General features: G+C 38.2%; 1 protein-coding gene across 3 annotated transcripts in view; it reads left to right on the forward strand.

Moving 5' to 3' along the window:
• SULF2 (sulfatase 2) overlaps positions 1-19,731 on the forward strand; it is a 286,963-nt gene that overhangs the window by 231,588 nt on the left and 35,644 nt on the right. For 2 of the 3 annotated variants that reach the window (XM_083358805.1, XM_083358804.1), the window contains 4 exons: positions 2,074-2,249; positions 8,689-8,817; positions 10,811-10,876; positions 12,929-13,058. In XM_083358805.1, the coding sequence (XP_083214931.1) occupies positions 2,074-2,249; positions 8,689-8,817; positions 10,811-10,876; positions 12,929-13,058 (501 nt within the window). The remainder of the gene's footprint in view (positions 1-2,073; positions 2,250-8,688; positions 8,818-10,810; positions 10,877-12,928; positions 13,059-19,731) is intronic. The other variant, XM_083358806.1, reaches the window with a different exon arrangement.

Raw genomic sequence — 19,731 nt, forward strand, 5'->3', positions numbered from 1 at the left:
TTTGAGAAAATAATAGTCTTGCAATTTATCATAGTGGCTATTATGCCTGAAAATAATCCCTAGTAAATTTGCTGACATAAAATACATACTTATAAATAAGGATGATACGTTTTTAAAATCCTATCAGTCAGTCAGACTTAATCTTCTGTTTTATCACAGATGGACTCTAAAAATAATTATGCTTTGACCTGCTTTTGTGTATAAAAAAATGAAGGTATCTGGGTCATCATAAAATGTTACAGTTAGCATTCCTTGTTAGCTAAAGGAACAGTCTTTTATAAAAACAAGAAATACAGTTTGAAGGAAAATGTTTCACCTAGGATACATTAACCAAAGCAGAATTAAGAATGCATAATTCCATAAAATGTAGTTATTGATACAATAAATCATAACAATTTGATCTGTGGATAGTCCATCTCAGTTGAAGATAGCTGACCTTTTAAATAACCAAAACATTATGAACTGAGAAATCATTAATCCATTTTGGACCTCAGCCCTATTATAGAATTTTGAGAACTAACCTAAAATATATATATAAGTCTGGGGAGAAAAAAACTGCTATATACTGCGATGGTTATGAGAATCATACAGTTTTGTTCCTATTTTTTAATTATCTCTGGGTAAAATTAGGCATAGTAGAAAAGAGATTTCATATTTAGTAACATGAATCCAAATCCCTTCTATTGTTTTCAATTTCAAGTAACAAGACGCAGAACAGTTGAACTTGTCCCCTTAAGTGTTGTTAAAGGATTTGAGAACATATTTGGGTCAAACAGGAGGGTAATCTTTGGCTTGTGGATTTCATGAAGAAATTGTTTGTGTTGGCCCCTATAATTACAGTTTTATACTGTTTCAGGTTTAGTGCATGTTCTTTCTAGTGTGTTGCACCTGCTTAAAGTATAAATGTGCATTTTGAGTTGGGAGGGAGTGTAAATTGTTACATGGTTTGCTAAGTGACAGAATATTCTGCAGCATAATATATTAGCTTTCCATAATGTTGCATGTTCTAGAAGAGCTAGACAATAACTTGTATCATTCCCAATAGCATACCATAAGTCAGGGGTGTCAAACTCAATTTCATTGAGGGCCGCATCAGCATTGCGGTTGCCCTCAGGGGGCCGGGTGGGTGTGGCCTGGGTGGGCATGGCCTACTGGGTGGGCGTGGCTAGAGTGCGTATGGCCTACTGGGTGGGCATGGCCAGCTCTACATCATTCGCATCAAGGGTGCCTATGGGGGCCCGGGCAGGAGTGGGACAGATCTGAGGGTCTCTGGGCAGAAGGAGGGTCTCTGGGCCAGGGCCAAGGCAATGGGGGCCGTTCCCTCACTGTTTCCAGGATGGCTTCGTGGGCCGCATGAAACCACTTCGCGGGCCGGATCTGGCCCCCGGGCCTTGTGTTTGACATGTCTGCCATAAGTTGTTCAAAAATTCCACATATTCAGTAGATGAAGGCAGCTCAGAGCTTAGTCTTGAAAATATATCTTTTGCTCTTATTTATTTATTAAATTTATTTCCTGCCTGTTTCACCATGGGACTACTCTAGAAGGCTTAGAGCAAGGGGTGTCAAACTGCCAGTCCGCAGGCCAGTTGCATCATAAAGAGGCCACACCCACCCCAGGTCCGGCAATGCAAAAAAAGTTGTGATACGTGACGTGGCAAGTTTGACACCTGTGACTTAGAGTAATAAAAGTGAAGAAAAATGAAAGACGTATAAACAGAAGTAAAATAATAGAACAATAAAGTAAACAATGACAAAGGAACAGTTATTGCCACTCTCTTCATTCTTTGTTTATAGTTTAATTTGGCTGAAAGCTTAATTGTGCAGATAGCAATGTAAGTATTTATTGCCTTGATCGTCTAACATTTTTTTTCTTTAAAGAGAACCTGAAAGAGGGGAGAAAAAAGGTAAAGAATTTTTAAGTATCAAATACATTTAATACCGATGGAATAAATTTCCATATTCAGTGTTATTTACATATAACGTAATAACAATGGGATTATTCGTTTTTTAGTCTGACATAGTGTCTATGAATGTATTTATTTTATTTATTAATGTGTTTGTTTTATTTTTCAGATTTATAATACATTAGTTGAAACAGGTGAACTGGAAAATACCTATGTAATATACACAGCAGACCATGGCTATCATATTGGGCAGTTTGGACTGGTGAAAGGAAAATCCATGCCATATGAATTTGACATCAGAGTTCCTTTCTATATACGTGGTCCAAATGTGGAGGCTGGATCCTTGTAAGTTAATGTGCTTGGTTTCTACAGGGTAGTTAGCTGAATCAACTGATTAATTTTGCATTGAGTAATGTACTTCTGCATGAGTACTTGGAATCAGGATAGGCTCATACAAAGATTTTTGTTATGGGTTAAATGTGTTTAGGGCTTCAACAGTCAGGAAACTCAGTAAAGAAGCTAGGAAACCAGGTAAAGATCTTCCTATTGAATATCCAAAGATCTATGAGACAGTCAGGCACCTAAATGTAATAACGAAGAATTTTTACATGTGCCAACATTATTTCCTACTTTACTTCTTCTTGGATGTAGGATATATCTGCATAAAAATAATATTTTGATGGCATTCAAGCAATATTCAAAATATCTGTCTTTAATAAGATGAAAGGTAATATATTTCCTTATGTGTTTCCTCTTTGTTATGTATCCCCTCTGAAATTCATCCACTTGCGACCATTACTTCTGTACTATCTACTATACAGTCTTGAAGCTGCCATTCCTCTTCCCCTCAGCTTACCTTTTCATCAGGGGTTATTTTTCCAAGAGTGGTAACTAAGAAAAGAAGTTGCAGCATTGTAGTGAATATTCTTTAGTTGATTTTCCTAGTGCCAGTTTCCTTAAATTCTGTTATACGTATGTTCTTAATAAGCCAGAAGCATAACAGAATTGTGGATGGTATATTTTCCCCCAGATTTTAAAACCTTTACACTGCAGTATATGTCCTTAATTAAAGGAAATGTCTGAATGTGCAAAGCACAGCAGCCTTCCAGACTAATTTTCTTCTCCATCCATGTAGGGATAAATGACTCAGTTTTTCATCCATTCACTTTGCACATGTTCAGTGTCAGATCTATTCATCAGATTTCATTTTTTTCCAAGCACACATTTCAGTGTTACTCATCTTTCTCATATTTCCAATTAAAATGTATAGTTAGGCCAAGATGTTCAGTGAAGGTTAGAGTTTAAATTAAGCTTGTTTTGATTGAGATTGTATTCCCACAAAAGGCAGATCTATAATTTGGGAGTTCTCCTTGACCCCAGTTTCCACAGGATTTGCAGTTTATGTCCATGACAAAGAATGTTTTGCAAAAATTACTTTGCAACAGCTATCCATGTCTTGGTTACAGTCCTCTTGATTACTGGAAATTGCAACTGGTGCAAAATGTATATTAACCAATATTAAGTAGAAGAATCACATGATGCCTATACTGAAAGATAAGCATGCTGACCAAGCCCAATTTAACCTTTCAAGCCTTGAGGTTCTAACTTTTTAAGGCAGTGTTTCTTAATCTGCTGGCTGGGAAATTCTGGGAGTTCATTCAGTCAATCTCAATGTATACATGGTTGTACTTTGACAATAAAGGTTCATTCAAATCTGAAAGCTGCTGCAGTTGAGAAGCATTAATTTAAGGAGCCACTTCCACTACTGTATTAAATGGACCTGGTTACTTAGATAAAGGGTGTCAAACTGCTGGTTGCATCATACAGAGGCCGCGCCCACCCCAGCTCCAGCAATGCAAAAAAAGTCGCAATACGTCACAACATGCCATGTGATGCGGCGGGCTTGACACCCATGACTTAGATCATCAGGAGAGGCCCTTTTGAAGATGCCTTTGCTTCCTAAAACTCAGTTGCCTGGCGCAGGGAAGAGGCCTTCTCCTGCATAGAGTATTCTCCCTATGAAGGAGCATCTGATCCCCACTCCCCTAGGTAGCAGAATGGCAGAAAAAAATTGTTTGATTGTTTAGGATTTGTTTTAAACCACCTTGACTGCTTATTAACAAATAACATGTATCGAAATGATAGCCTACCTAAGGCAATAAAATAAGGCATCGTACATTTCAAATCAAACCATACTGAATCTGAAACGCCTCACTTTACATGATAAAATGCTGTTTTGAGTGCATAATGGACTATCTCAAACATCTTGCAAAAATCTTAAGATGCTTGAAATGCCCATTCCCTCTTCAAATCAAAAGATTTTGTGCTTGAAATGAGATGTTTTAAATTTAAAATGAAGTTTTGAAATTCCAATCAAACATTTTGTTGCTTGAGGTAGGAAACTTAAACAAGTTTTCTCTGTAAAAATAAAAATTCAGTAATCATAAATTAGCATGACTTGAAACAAATGCTGCTATAAAGCCCATTCTTTGGCTTCACAAAATTTAGAATACTTTTCAACCCAAAGGATAGTTGTATTCTGAAAACCCATTTTCTAAAGTATTTAATTAGTTTGCTTACACATGTAGCTTAAATAAAATTTTCCAAAATTCATTCTTTATAAATCCAAGTGCTAGGTGAAAAATAAAAGCCTCATTTCTGAAAACTGTGAAGAAATTCTGGTATTTATGTGATGAAATAAGGGTAAATTTTTAACAGTCCAGACCAATTCTTATCATCCTTAGGGTAACAGACTGTGAAAGACAGATTTCTAAATAAACATACTGTAAAAAGTTAACTGTTCTAGTAGACAGAAATCATCAGGAAGTGATTATGTAAAGTAGCAGAATTATGCAATATTTCCTTTACGTTCAGATTATAAGAGAACTAGAAAGACAGAGGAGAGAATTTCACATTACTTATAGATTGAATCTGCAAATTATTTTAGTGCTTAATTTTTGCAAGGTAGCAATTATTTCTACCCTAAAATTGTTTGTGCATGAATTTCTCTGTGTGTATGAATATGAATATATACCGATATGCATGAATTAATGCAAGTAGCAGTTGCACTTTCTCTCTTTTTAATATGAAGAAAGAAAAATATAGCAAAACAGCAACAATTCTATCTATAAAATCTCCACACTGACTATTCACAAAATTTTCAATTTAAATGAATTTCATGAGGCAAAAAAACAGATCAAGAACAACAAAATAATAGTATGCCTATAACATAAAATATACTGAAAACTCTATTAGGGACTACCTAAAGCTTAATAAGATGATGCTAATTTTCTCCAACTCTTATCCAGTGACTCTACTTATTGAATATCATGAAAGTTAAGTCCAACTTAAACTACGGTAAGTAGCAGCACATGCCAAAAGATCTAAGCAAAAGATTGATCCTCAATATCCTCTGAACGAATATATGCCCCAAGCCTGCTAACTCAGATATAGGAACAGCTTTATGGCAAGAACAAACATTCTTGAGGGTACACAAGAACAAAATTGGATTAAAACATGGAGCAAGGAGACCATTGAGCAAGAAATAACATTAAAGGAAGATATGGCTAAAGGATCTGACCTCCCTTATACTACCTGGAAGACTCTGAATAGGTTGAGAGTTGGGGTGCCTAAATGTCATTTCAATATGCTCAAGTGGAGGCTCTTAGAGGATAACAATATGCTATGTGAATATGGAGAGACACAGAACCCAGCCCATCTGCTGGTATGTCGGCTGCTACCGATAATGACTTATTTTGGGCTGACAAAGCCAAGAAAATGGCTTCATTCTGGCAGTTTAAATATTGTTCTAGACATATACTTCTAAGATCACTGATACTATCCTCTTAGCCAACATCTGATACTATGTATATTATGTATAGTAAGGAATGTTATTCAGCGACTGAAACAGTATCAGCCACATTGGTAAGCAATAATTGTTCGCTGGGGTGGGGAGAGAGAGAGAGAGAGAGGCTTGGAATAATTTGATAAGCTTGACCTAGTCTGTTAAAACAAAGTCTTCTGACTGAGCATTTTGTGAGATCTGCCCTCTTCAGTCCAGGGACACCAAATTCTATGAATAATCAAATCTGATGAGAGTTATAGATCAAAATGTCTAAACAGTACCAACTTAGGGAAGGTGTGTGTAAGCAGATACGCCTCATTTTAAACAGTTGATTTAGTTTTCTAGCTACCCTAGAGCTCTTTTTTAATTAATGTGAGAAATCTTGTACCCTGAATTGCAAGTTCTCTTGACTAATTCAAAATTAACAAAACCCTATGTCAAGATAGTTCTGACTCATACAAAGATTTTAAAGTTCATAAGTTAATGGAAAGTTCACAGCCTTAATGACATCAAGAAACCCCGTTCCCTCCCATGTAGAACTCAGATAATTACCCTGCAAACAAAATCAATGATTTTGGTCTGGGGTAGGCAAGTAAGCTTATCCATCACCCTAGGTCAGACATGTCAAACACAAGGCCCGGGGCCCGGATCTGGCCCGCGAAGTGGTTTCATGTGGCCCACGAAGCCATCCTGGAAACAGTGAGGGAATGGCCCCCCACTGCCTTGGCCCTGGCTCAGAGACCCTCCTTCTGCCAGAGACCCTCAGATCTGTCCCATTCCTGCCCAGGCCCCCATAGGCACCCTTGATGCGAATGATGTAGAGCTGGCCATGCCCACCCAGTAGGCCATACGCACTCTAGCCACGCCCACCCAGTAGGCCACGCCCACCCTGGCCATACCCACCCGGCCCCTTGAGGGCAACCGCCATGCTGATGCGGCCCTCAATGAAATTGAGTTTGACACCCCTGCCCTAGGTAATCAAATTTCAGTCTAAATCCCCCAGGAAACTTGCAACCCCCATCAAATTTGTTCAAATTCCCCAACCAAGAGTTTGAAAATGCCAGCATTAAGGGATTTAAAGACTCCAACACAACCTTGACTGGAGGAAGGGGCAGGAATATTGTTTTCACCAATTTCCCCTGCATCAGCTTTCATGCTACTGCCAACAGTCCCCCAGTTCTTCAGATCAGCTTTTCAGAAGGCACAGGAGGAGAGAGGAATAGTAAAGATTGCCTCTTTTATGTCTTATAAAAGACATATCATGTTTGTGTGTGTGTGATGTTCTAGAACCAATTAAAGGAGCATCCATTCCTGTGTATTGTTAACCTTGATTCTTCAGAACATCCGAAGAGTGTAGCATTTTAGATTGCTTGCCATTTGCGTTGCACAGGATATTTCATTTCAGAGTCTTCTTAGAATCAAAATTCATTTTTTTGTAATGCTCCCATAGGTCAATCAAAATGACCCAGTAAATCAGAGTTCATCCCATTAGAGAAAATGGTAAAAAGGGAACTTGTATCCACTTGACGAGGTGATTTGTCAGATACTCAATTGGTGTTCTTATTTCCATACAGAGAGAAACATCCACAGCGATATTTTTGCTAACGCCAGTTGCATCTACCTAAATTAATCACTGACTGCCACCCACTTATCATCCCTGATTTAACAGTCATTGCTGTAGTGAGGCCTCATTACCATAGGTTCATTACTTCTATCCTGAAATGTTACACTGCATTAACTGGTAATTAAAATTGAGCTGCACTTGTCAAGCAAATAAACAAACGTATTATCTTTGGTTCTTGTCGTTGTTTGTTTTCAAATCCAGTAATTTACAAATGGATTCATTCATTGTTGCAAATTAGCATATTGCTATCTTGCTGTGTTTCTAAGCTGGAAATTTGCAAAAGAGCAGAAAACTAACCATATGGCACTATCTTTGAATTGTAATTTCTCTGTGTAAATTATGGCAAGTATGTTCTTGTCCTCAGAAGATCCCTGTAATCATTTTTCCAAGGCTTAGTTTCTTGATTTGCACTTCTTGATTGTTTCAATAAGCATCTTGGCTGGAGCTATTGTAATATAATGATTAAAAATGATCTATGAATCAATTCCTGTTGTTTTTAATCTTACCTCTTCCATGAACTCAACTAGGTGGCCTTGGAAAAAATGCCCTTTTAATCCCATTTTTAACTGTCTTCCCCCCGATCTGTAATATCTATTTTTATATCTATATCTGAACTGCCCTTTAATCACCTTAACCTAAATGCATTGAAAACATGAGGGACAGTGCCAATGTTGGTGGGAGTGATCTTGGTAATTCCTTGATTAGGCTGTTGTTTACTGTTAGCTTGTTTGTCTGAGTTGATAGTTCTAGCTACCAAGATCTCTCCCACCAAGAACAATACGGTAAGCCACTGATATATAAAATGAGAACCCCGCTCCATTTTAGCACTGATAATGCTACCTAGTTTGGCATTGAAATGTCTGCAAGAAAACAACCAAGCTTAGAGAGCACCAAGGACCCCACAGTTCAACTCTGAGTTACAGATATTCTGTTCCAAATCTATTTTTGCATAAGCTTAAAACTAGCCAACCATATCTTCCTTACAAAAATGGAAGAAGCAAAACCTAGTGTATCTGGATTACGTACAATTAATAATACAGCACAAGATTTCATATCTTATACAGCATTTTTATGGATTTCATCTATCAATAAATAATGCTAACACAATGGCTGTAAGAGTTACAAGCTATTGTAACTTAAGCTTGATACTCTCCAATGCAGTATAAATTCTAAATTATTACTAGTTTTTCCCCCAAATTGATAAACACTTGGATCTTCAGAAGAGTACATGGTGTAATTCTATTTCCATTACAGATTAGGCTGGGATTATTGTTCCAGCTATCTTGTAAAGATTGTGTATATATATTTCTTTTCAGGAATCCTCACATTGTATTGAACATCGATCTTGCTCCTACAATTCTAGATATTGCTGGCCTGGACATTCCACCTGACATGGATGGGAAATCCATACTAAAACTGCTGGATTCTGAAAGACTGGTCAACAGGTAAGGGTGCAAAACAAATGCAGTACACTTACATATACTGCAATGCACTGTTCTTTGAGCAAGTTATGGGAACACTGGTTTTGATTATTAAATAGAACATTATGGTACATTGTGTCTTGTTATATCGATGCTATTTATGTTACATAGAAATTCTTAGGGGAAAGGAGAAACACACACATATAAGAAATCATTCCTCGTGGTATCTGTGCTGTTTTTAATAGTCCTCTCTTATCCTGATGCAGGGGGCAAAGTTTTGAGAATTTTCATGTGATCTGGGGGCATGAGCGGGAAGCAGTTTCTGTTTTTCTCAATTTGATACAACTCCAAATGGAGTAACCAAGGTCAACTGAATGAGGTTTTAGTCCTTTTTTTACATATAATCAAAGCCTGTTTACTAATCTTCCTATTCTGAAAATTTCTATTCCTATTAATGTGCTTCACTATTCTATAGAATCTCAATAAATGGGCCTTTTACAGAACTAGCAATAATAAGAGATATTTATTTATTATTATTGGAAGAGCCTTGGTGGAGCAGTGGGCTAATGCCTCCTTAAGTAACACCAGCTGCCTGCAATTAGTGCAGGTTCGCATCCCACCAGGCTCAAGGTTGACTCAGCCCTCCATCCTTCCGAGGTAGGTAAAATGAGGACCTAGATTGTTGGGGGCAATTAAGCTGACTTTGTAATAATGCCGCTTGGGGTGTGTGTGAAAGCCCTAACAAGCAGGCATATACATAGAATGAAGGCTACTGCTAAGCTTGTAAGCCGCCCTGAGTCTTCGGAGAAGGGCGGGATATAAATGTAATAAAAATAAAATAAAAAAAATAAAAAATATTTATTTATTTAATAATATTTATATACCGCCCTTCTCCCGAAGGACTCAGGGCGGTGAACAGGGCAAGAATAAAAATACAAAGTTACAAAAGTTAAAAAGGAATTAAATATATGCCCACTAAAAACAGTAAATGCAAATATTAAAACACAATAAAAAACCCCACCGATCCCCCATCAGGCCAGGCCGACTTGTTCGAATAAGAATGTCTTTAGATCGCGACGAAAGGAGCGAAGATCGGGCGCCATCCGGAGCTCAACCAGTAACTGATTCCATAGCTCCGGGGCGCCCACAGAGAAGGATCTCCCCCTGGGGGCCACCAATCGACATTCTCTGATCGGTGGCACCCTGAGGAGACCCTCTCTGTGGGAACGTACAGGGCGAAGGGAAGTTGATACCGGCAGCAGGTGTTCCCTAAGGTACTCCGGACCCCTGCCATGTAGGGCCTTAAACACCATTACTAGTACCAGATATAAGGAATCCTATAATGAAACTAATGTCCGCAATAAATATTTGGGATGGATGGATGGACAATAAATAGGCAGGCAGACAGACAGACAGAGAGACTATTGGTAATAAACAATGTTCTGAAATTATTTGCCGTAATCATGAATAGATTTATATTTACCTAACCTGAATAGCTGTTGCTGTTATCCAAAGATTAATAATGAGGCACACATGGTTACCAAGGTACTGTTGATTTCAAGGTAGTATTCACAACCTTCACAATTACACATAATTTTTTAAACAATAGAAGTCTTGCACATTTGTCAGATTTTCCAAAATTTTAATATATAAGATCTTAGGTGATCTTAGAGAGAGACAGTCAAAATTGTACAAAATATCAGTTTATCAACCAGGATTTCATGGAATCTTTCAATAAATTCACCAAAATTTCATTGGCTTTGACAATCTGGCACAATTTGGAGCATTTTTGTCCCAATTCTGCCATAATACTAGACTAGGTGCTTCTGACCAGAATCTGTAAAATTTGCTAACCCAGCTCCAACCTGACTGATTAAAAAGCTGATAAATAATTAGACTTTTCTGAGTATTTAGATAGGTAAAATTGGTTTCAGAGAAATGTTTGGGATCTTAACCAGAGTTAAAACAAAACATTTGTACTAATCATAATTAAATATGATTCAAACCTATGTTTCAGTTTTTCCAGATTCCATTTGAAAAAGAAGATGAAAGTTTGGAGAGATTCATTTTTGGTGGAACGAGGGTAAGTAGCTTTGAAATTTGTTTTATTTTTTTTGAGATTTCATTGCTTAAAGCTCAAGTTACTAGAATTATTATAGTCGAAGTTAGCTGTTTATCTTAACTTATGTAATTTCTTCAGCAATATTATGTTTTTCGTTTGGGAAGTTGCTTTACTAACAAAAATGAATTTATTAGTAGATTGATTTTTAATGGAGCTGTTATACAGTAAGAACACATACAGTTGAATTTGATCACCATAATATCTCAGCTAATTGTTTTTAATGAGATAGATAGTTCTTTGCCATACTTAATGAAATCAGTCTATTATTAAAACTAGAGATTGAATCATACTATCTAGTTGAGCAATTTGCTTCCTTTATAACCATCCAGATGGATTCTGCAGGATTTCCAGAGAAAGCATAAAGGCATTCTTCCTGTATTTTAGTTCTTCAATACTTGCTGTCTAGAATCACATTGTCTCCGAATAAGTAGTAGTAAATCAAAGGAACTAAAAGCATGAAATAAGCAAAAGGAAAAGAAAATACATGTAGTCCTCGACTTGCAACAGTTCAAAGTTACAACAGCAGTGAAAAAAGTGATTTATGACCACTTTTCACATTTACGACCACTGTAGCATTCCCATGGTTATGAGATCAAACTTCAGACACTTGGCAACTGGCTCATATTTATGATGGTTGCAGTGTCCGAGGGTCATGTGTTCACCTTTTGTGACCTTCTGAAAAGCAAAACCAATGGGGAAGCCACATTCACTTAACAACCATGTTACTAACTTAACAACTGCAGTGATTCACTTAACAACTCTGGCAAGGAAGGTTGTACAATGGTGTAAAACTCACTTAACAAATGTCTCACTTAGCAACAGAAATTTTGGGCTTAATTGTGGTCATAAGTCAAAGACTGCCTGTACAGCTTGATCTATTTTACATCAAATCATTCATTATATTTGTCCATAATTCTGTATGTTTGCAAATTATACTTGTTCCCACTATACACACAGGTTGTCCTCAGTTAATGACAGTAATTAGGGCTGGAATTTCCATCACTAAGCAATACAGTCATAAAGCATGGCATCACATGACTACATTGTTTATCAATGGTAGTTCTGGCATTTCCGGTCGCCAACTTTAAGGACTGGCCATAAGTTTCATTTGTTCAGCGCCATCGTAAGTTGAACAATTGCTGATCAAGCAATTGTTAACCAAGAACCATCTGTAATTGCCTTTTATTCTTTCAATTTCCACTTTTCTTTTTCGAGAATATCAGCAGTTCCAGGCAACCAACACTGTTTTGGTGTTCATTTATTTTCAAGCCATTTAATCTTCCCTTTATATTTGTTTTACGTTTAGTTTTCATCCTCTCTCCTTACGTGTCCATACTACAGCAGTGTGGTTTTTTCATGTTAGTAAATCATTTTTGTGTTCAGTCCAAAATCATTTATCACCTATTCACTCTTAGCGCCATGCCTTCTGATTTTATCAGACAGATTATCTAAATACCATATTTCAACTGCATTCAACTGATTATTAAATTTGTCCTGATAGTATATCAGCACCTAACAAAAGTATCAGTTCCCTATGCTGTTCATTCATGAAAACACAATATATAAGTGATACATATTAGTGTGTGCAAGAATAGTGATTCCACGAAAACATAGAAAACAGGCATAGAGTTTAATAATGAATACAGAGTTCAATCCAACCTCATTATTGTGATTGGTAGTAAGATTTCAGTATTGTACTTTTGTGACAAACCATCATAAATTATGTAGTTTTTTTTCAAAGTCCTATATTACAAAAAGTAAGAGAATTATTCTCCATACAAGTTTGTTTTATATAATGTGCTAAGAAGCATGCACAAGAAGTAGTGAGATCAAGAAATAAAATATGAATAATCAAGTAGCTAATGTTATCAATTGGCTGTATGTAACAGAAAATTTGTTAGTAGGTACACATTAATTCAAAAGTGCGAATTTCTTGTGTCAATTTCATTATTTTTCTTTACATATTGAAGGTACTTGTATTTCCATAAGCAAAAAAGCATCTTTCTTTTCCAGTAAGCTGTTGCACAAAAGAGACAATGAAAAAATGGATGCTCAAGAAGCAAATTTTTTGCCCAAGTACCAACGAGTAAAAGATCTCTGCCAGAGAGCTGAATATCAAACTGCTTGTGAACAACTTGGACAGGTGAGAACCATTTGTCAAAAATATTCAGCATCTTGAGACTGAAGTATCATAACAAAGGCTTAGAGATCCCTTCTTTTGATTTTCCAGGTGGAAATTGCCAGAGTTAACAGAGTAAGTTTTCCTTCTGCTTATGTTGCAGTGGCAGGAAATGTATTTGAGAGTACAGTGTGGAATTTGAGTGAAAACTAAGAAATAGTCCTCCTTTTTAAAAAAAATTCTTTCAGCTAAACAAACTTTCATATAATTTTTCATTTGGAAATTCCAGAGGTAATAAAAAAGATGTATGCTTTGTCTCTTTTTTAAAAAAAGAAATCTAGTCCAACCCACTGTTCAAGCAGGCGACCCTGTACCATTTCAGACAAATGATTGTCCAATCTCTTCTTAAAAGCCTCCAGTGATGGAGCACCCACATTTTCTGAATGCAAACCAATCCATTGGTTAATTGTTCTGTCAGGAAATTTCTCCTTATTTCTAAGAAATGTGTGAAAGTTCTGCTGTTCATTCCTAGAACATTCCATTTTTTATTTGTCTCTAAGACTATAGCTTTATATTGTTATAGTCTTTGTTGTTGTTAGTTGTGAAGTCGTGTCCAACCCATGGGGTCGCGATGGGTCGGACACAACTTCGCAACTAACAACAACAACAAAGACTATAGCAATATCAATCCAGCCATTCTGAGAAAATTGATCCTTTCCTGGGGACTACTTGTGCAGATTTACCCCTAAAAATTTTGCTAAGAAAACTGCAGGGAGGTGTCTAGGCAGTCACCAGGAGTCAACACTGACATGAAGGCCCCCTCCCCAAAAAATTGTAGGATCATCTCTTTTTATAAATATTTCTTCAGAAATTAGGCAGTACAAAAGTAATATAAAGAAATAAATGCTGATTTATTTTTTCATTTTATGACATAACTAAATATCAAGAGGATACAAGAGCCCTACCACTATCTTAAAAAATACCACTTCTATAGCTCTTTTTACTCTAAACTGATGCCATTATATGGTATTGTTGCATTGTTTTTCTACCATCTCTCTATGTTGATACTTTTATGGAGAAAGAAAAACATCTCGTTAGCTTTTCCCTTTCCTGCAGTTTTTTTTGTTATGCAGCAAGGTCTAGAAAAATATTTTAAAGACCATGACTAATCCTTCAGATGACTCTTTGTAAATGGTTATTTTAGCCCTGCTTTATCCTCTGATTATTACAGGCTGCTTGAAGTAAGCAGCTTTCCAAACAACATTATACATACCTTTTGCCCTTTCTCTTTCTTGCTTTAAAAGAGGTAATAAAATCTTTCTGCAGTGTCTACAGAAAGTGAATAGCTACCCATAAATTCCATTGGCTGTACTGCTAGTAGAGAAGAAATGATGAAATTGCTGTCGCCTATGTGTTTGTTGTCAAGGAACCAAAGAATGGTTTGAAGCATTTCAGCATGAATTGGTTTGGGCACCACAGCATAGGATAAAACTGAGCAACAAAGAACATAACAGAATTTGCAGGCATCGAGTTGATTAGTCAGAGCACATTTCCAAATAGTGACCATTCCCATCATTCATTGACTCACTGGCCTACACCTGTTGTTCTGTCTAGACAATAAATGTCTAGGCATGGAAACGTGTCAGGAGACAAAAGCTTTTTACAATATATTTGTACAAAATGAGCCAAATCTGTGAATGGTAGGTATTTTTTGTTATGAATGTGTCGTACTGCTCTTTCAATATATAGTGTTATCTCATTCATTCATGGTCTTAAAAATATGTGCCAAATGCAAGCTGTTGGTATGTAAGACTGTTTTCATACTAAGCTAAACTCTGAATTCCATAATCTAATGTGGTGTCTTCTCAGAGTTGAATTCTAAATCCTATTCTAAATCCTTGATATATAGAACAGTTGCTAATCAGGATGAGCCCCAATCTGTTCATTCATTCAAACATTTATAAATGACTCCTATATGTGCATTGATCATATAGTTTCTGATTATACCTTTTGTACCTAAAGCCTGATTATACATTTTGTACCTAAAGTTTTGAAATGTTCATATAATTTTTTATTTTTATATGGAATAACCTTTCACAGGCATTTCAGGTGGATACAGGTTAATCAGGGTAGTAGTAGTTGCTACACTAAATCATCCATGAGGTTGCATATGGCTCATGAGTTGCTCACCAATGCATTCAGGTGCTACTTAAGTGTTCATATGTTATATTAATTACTTTTTATCTATTTTGGTCTCTTGTTTCTGTGGATACAAAGGTAAACAAATGATCAGGTTTGAGATCACTACAGTCCTTGACTTACGATCACAGTTGGGACAGATTTTTTGGTGCTAAGCAAGGCAACTGATTTTACAATCTTTTTTGCCACAGTTGTTAAGAGCATAACTGTGGTTGTTAAGTGAATTATGTGGTCATTAAGCAAATCCAGCTTCCCCCATTGATTTTGCTTGTCAGAAGTGTTGTGTAGTGAGTTCGTTGCGCAGGAATGAAGATGAGGCGAGTGAGTTCAGCAATGGTCATGTTTATTTGCTTGCAGGATCTGAACTGAGGAACTGACCTACAGCCTGCAGCAATTTATAGAGTGGCCCCTAGGCGGCAGCCAATAGGTTTAAAGCAACCCATTGCCACCTAGGGGCAGCCAATAGCAGCACTGGAGACGGGGTGTCTGAGTTGCTGGGAGCCGTTAGCTAGCTCCAGCTTACCACGTGGTGTTACAATTAAGCCCAATACATAACACCCCTCCCCTCTTAGAATGAGCAAACATCATAGCAACAGTAAGCGTGAAAATAACAAATTACAAGATTTAACAATAGTATGAATAGGTTTCCATTAACAATACAATAAGACAGTTAACGACATTATATCTCCATCATTGTTTTAGTACAGTCTCATAGTCAACAATTATCACAAGTACATACAACATTATAGTTCCTTTATTTTACTATATAATCTGCTAAATAAGCAGGAGGATTGTGTGCCCTTGTGGAACGCCTCAGGGGTTCAGTCACTTTCTGGTCTACCAGCTTACCCACCGGACCGGGCAGACCAGTGTGTCCTTTAATGCACTTGAGCCAGAAGGATTTGGTGCTCTCTGGCTGGCCTCTCCAGGTTGGCCCACCCCAGAGTCAGACTGTTCAGCAGAGTTGGCACAGTGGTTGTGAAAGTCAGGTTGGCTTGCTCCATCAGGGGATCCATGTTGCACTTCTGGACTCCCCTCCTCTACGGCCAACTCCTCATTGCTTGTGCTGTGAGAGTCTTCAGAGTCTATGCATGGGCTGGCTTGGTTGCCAGTTTTGGGACCTTGGGAGGGACTTATGACGCAGTCCTCGCTTAGTGGCCATTCTGGAAACCACTTTCTGACAACTCACCCTCCCTCCAGCCCCACTTCATAAGAGAGGGGACCAGATGATTTAGTGATTTTTCCAGGAACCCACAGATTCCCATGTCCATAGTTTCTAGCCCACACCCCATCACCCACTTGCAGCCCCCTCGGGGGTTTTGGTTGAGAGGCTTCTGCTGCCACTCTATCTGGATGCAACCTGTCCAGTTTTGTGATCAGACGTCTCCCCCAACGTAGTTCTGCTGGGCTTTTCCCAGTAGCAGTGCAGGACGTGGAATGCTGGCAAAGTAAAAAAATCTGCCAATCTGTGATGCCAGTCCCCAGTTACTATGCGTTTTAGTGACTCCTTTGTGGTCCTTACTATATGTTCAGCTTGACCATTACTGGACGGGTGAAATGGGGCCGACGTTGCATGTCTGATGAGATTTGCTCTCAGGAAAGTCTGAAATTCAGCAGCAGTGAATTGGGCCCCATTGTCTGATACTAAGACATCTGGCAACCCATGTGTGGCAAAGAGTTTTCTCAGCACCTGGATGGTCCTAGCAGTAGTCATGTTTGCAACCGGGATTACTTCCAGCCATTTAGAATGGCTGTCTACCACTATGAAGAAGAGCTGTCTCTGAAAGGGCCCAGCAAAGTCGGTGTGAATTCTAGACCAGGGAGTTGTGTTTCCTCCCACCTGTGGACGGTTTCTTCACGCTGTGTAGTTTTGGCGGGCCGGATTGTTCGGATGGCTCCCCCAGCGGCTTCATCTGCCATGACTTCGTCCTGGGCTTCAGTAAACAACAGGTTAGCTCTAGCAAAAAGGTTTTGCTGCAGCTCTCGATTTCGTAGACCGCAGATGAGTCGGTCTTGAAGTTGCTCTTCAACGTCAGAAAATTTACACAGGCATGCGGCCTGCCTCCAGGCCGCGATATACTCCGACTTGGTCTCACTGAGCTGCTGTATTCGTTGTTTGAAGGCGTAGCGCCAGGCAATCACTGACATCTTAGGTTGGAAATGTTTTCCGAGCTTCTTCTTTAAATCAGCATAGGAGACTGATTCCAGCGGCATTGGCGCGAACTGGTTTTCAGCCAGATCGAATGTTGCTGGGCCGCACACACAGAGCAGCATGGTGGCCTTCAGTCCATCTACTGCAACCTGGTTCACCCGAAGGTAGTTTTCGATCTGGGACAGGTACGATGGCCATCCTTCTGGTTGCTTGATGTCAAACTCTCGCAGCCGTCCGACCTTGGGCATTCTTCTGGTCTTCTCGGCTGGTTCCTGTGTCTTCTGATCCTGCTTCTCCAATGCCCAGGGACTGATCCACTGACCGCGTGGTTGCTAGCGTGTCTGGCTAGCCAACTGTAGTAGGGGGGAAATTCCTTTCCCACCAGGTGTGCACTGCCTCTCCCCTAGTGACTTTCAGCTCCTTCGGAGAAGCAGGATCCTACCTTCGTCGCCAGTGTTGTGTAGTGAGTTCGTTGCGCAGGAATGAAGACAAGGCAAGTGAGTTCAGCAATGGTCATGTTTATTTGCATGCAGGATCTGAACTGAGGAACTGACCTACAGCCTGCAGCAATTTATAGACTGGCCCCTAGGCGGCAGCCAATAGGTTTAAAGCAACCCATTGCCGCCTAGGGGCAGCCAATAGCAGCACTGGAGATGGGTGTCTGAGTTGCTGGGAGCCGTTAGCTAGCTCCAGCTTACCATGTAGTGTTACAATTAAGCCCAATACATAACAAGAAGGTCACTGGAAAGTTCACAAAGGGTGATTACATGATCCTAGGATGCTGCAACTTTTGTAAATATATGCTGTTTGCCAAGTGCCTGAATTTTGATCATGGGACTTTAGAGATGCTGTGAAACTCATAAGGAGCAGCTGTAAATCACTGCTTTCAGTGTTGTGACTTTGATCATTAAACAAAAGGTCATAAGTTGAGAACTACCTGTATATCAAAATGGATGTCATATTTCTGTCCCTGCTGCTTCTCATTTGAAATATGATGAGACTCTGGAGCATAAGAAAATGTGCTTTTTGCTATTCTTTTTAAAACACACTGGGCCTTCGTTCTTTTAGATAATAAGGTTCTACCTATTGTGGAAACATGACAGTACATCCCTTCTGTCCTGCGCTGTTAGCTTGAGTATCTGGCAATATCAAATTAGCATAATGCATAGTGTTTCAAAATTTTAAATATATTGTCCCTTTTTTTCAAAATCATTATTTATATATTTACTTATACTTACTGGATTCAGGACAGAATATATATAGCCTCAGATGACAAATTTAATAACTAATATAATTTAAGTGACTTAAAATGGTGATGATTGAAATAGATAGTATTATTTCCTAATATCCGGAAGAATTACTTTTTAATTCATGTCTTAAAATTATTTAATAGCTCTATTTCACAAATTTCTATGTTTTCAGTGCTCTACAGCCTATCATACAAATATTGCAGCATAATGTCTATGACAGCGTTTCCCAACCTTAGGAACTTGAAGATGCGTGGATGGGGAATTCTGGGAGTTGAAGTCCACGCATCTTCAAATTCCTAAGGTTGGGAAACGCTGGTCTATGAGATAAATATGTTCTTTTTTTAAAAAAAAAAAAGAAACCAATTTCACTAAGAGCGCTGCTGTGTGGCAGATTCTTAGAAACATGGCCAGCTGAGCATCATGTGAATTTCAGAGCCAACACATTTGGGAGCAGCAGACTGCAATTCTAGTATTTCATTAGATTTTGGTCAGAACATTTATATAGCATTGTAATGTTTATACAGATTCGTTTGTTTGTTTGTTCAAATACATCTGTTCAATTGAAAACTTTTAGAAGAGAATTTTGTCTGGTATATAAGAGTAATTTTATTATTTATTCACCCAAATAGTTTTTGTAGCTGCTTAGCTCACCAGGGCAATCCTAGACAGTGTACTAAAGGTAAAACAAAACCATATGATATCACACAGTTTTAAAAAAAAACATACCGTTTCATATCAAAATGTAATGAAACATTCAGCCAGTTGTCCTGACTTAACTTGCAGTCTTCTTGCAGACCTTTAACTTCCTCCTTCCCTCTGCTTTTTATTCTTATAATTGTTGAAGACAAGTGCTTCATTTACAAGTTCTGCTGTAGTGACTGCTGATATTATTTTGTCTACCTTAAACCCAAATAGGAAAGATATAAATTCATGGAAACAAGACAGATCTTACTATTGCCCTATTGCCTGTTATCATCTAGCCTAAGCAGGCGGGATGAGCCATACAATTCAACCCTCAGACTTGCCTCAATTCCTAATCCTGTCTCACAACCCTTATGTTCTATTATTGTACATAATCTCTCTTATTTTTCATAAT

Source organism: Vipera ursinii, assembly GCF_947247035.1.
Source record: "Vipera ursinii genome assembly, chromosome: 3".
NCBI classification, from domain to species: Eukaryota; Metazoa; Chordata; class Lepidosauria; order Squamata; family Viperidae; genus Vipera; species Vipera ursinii.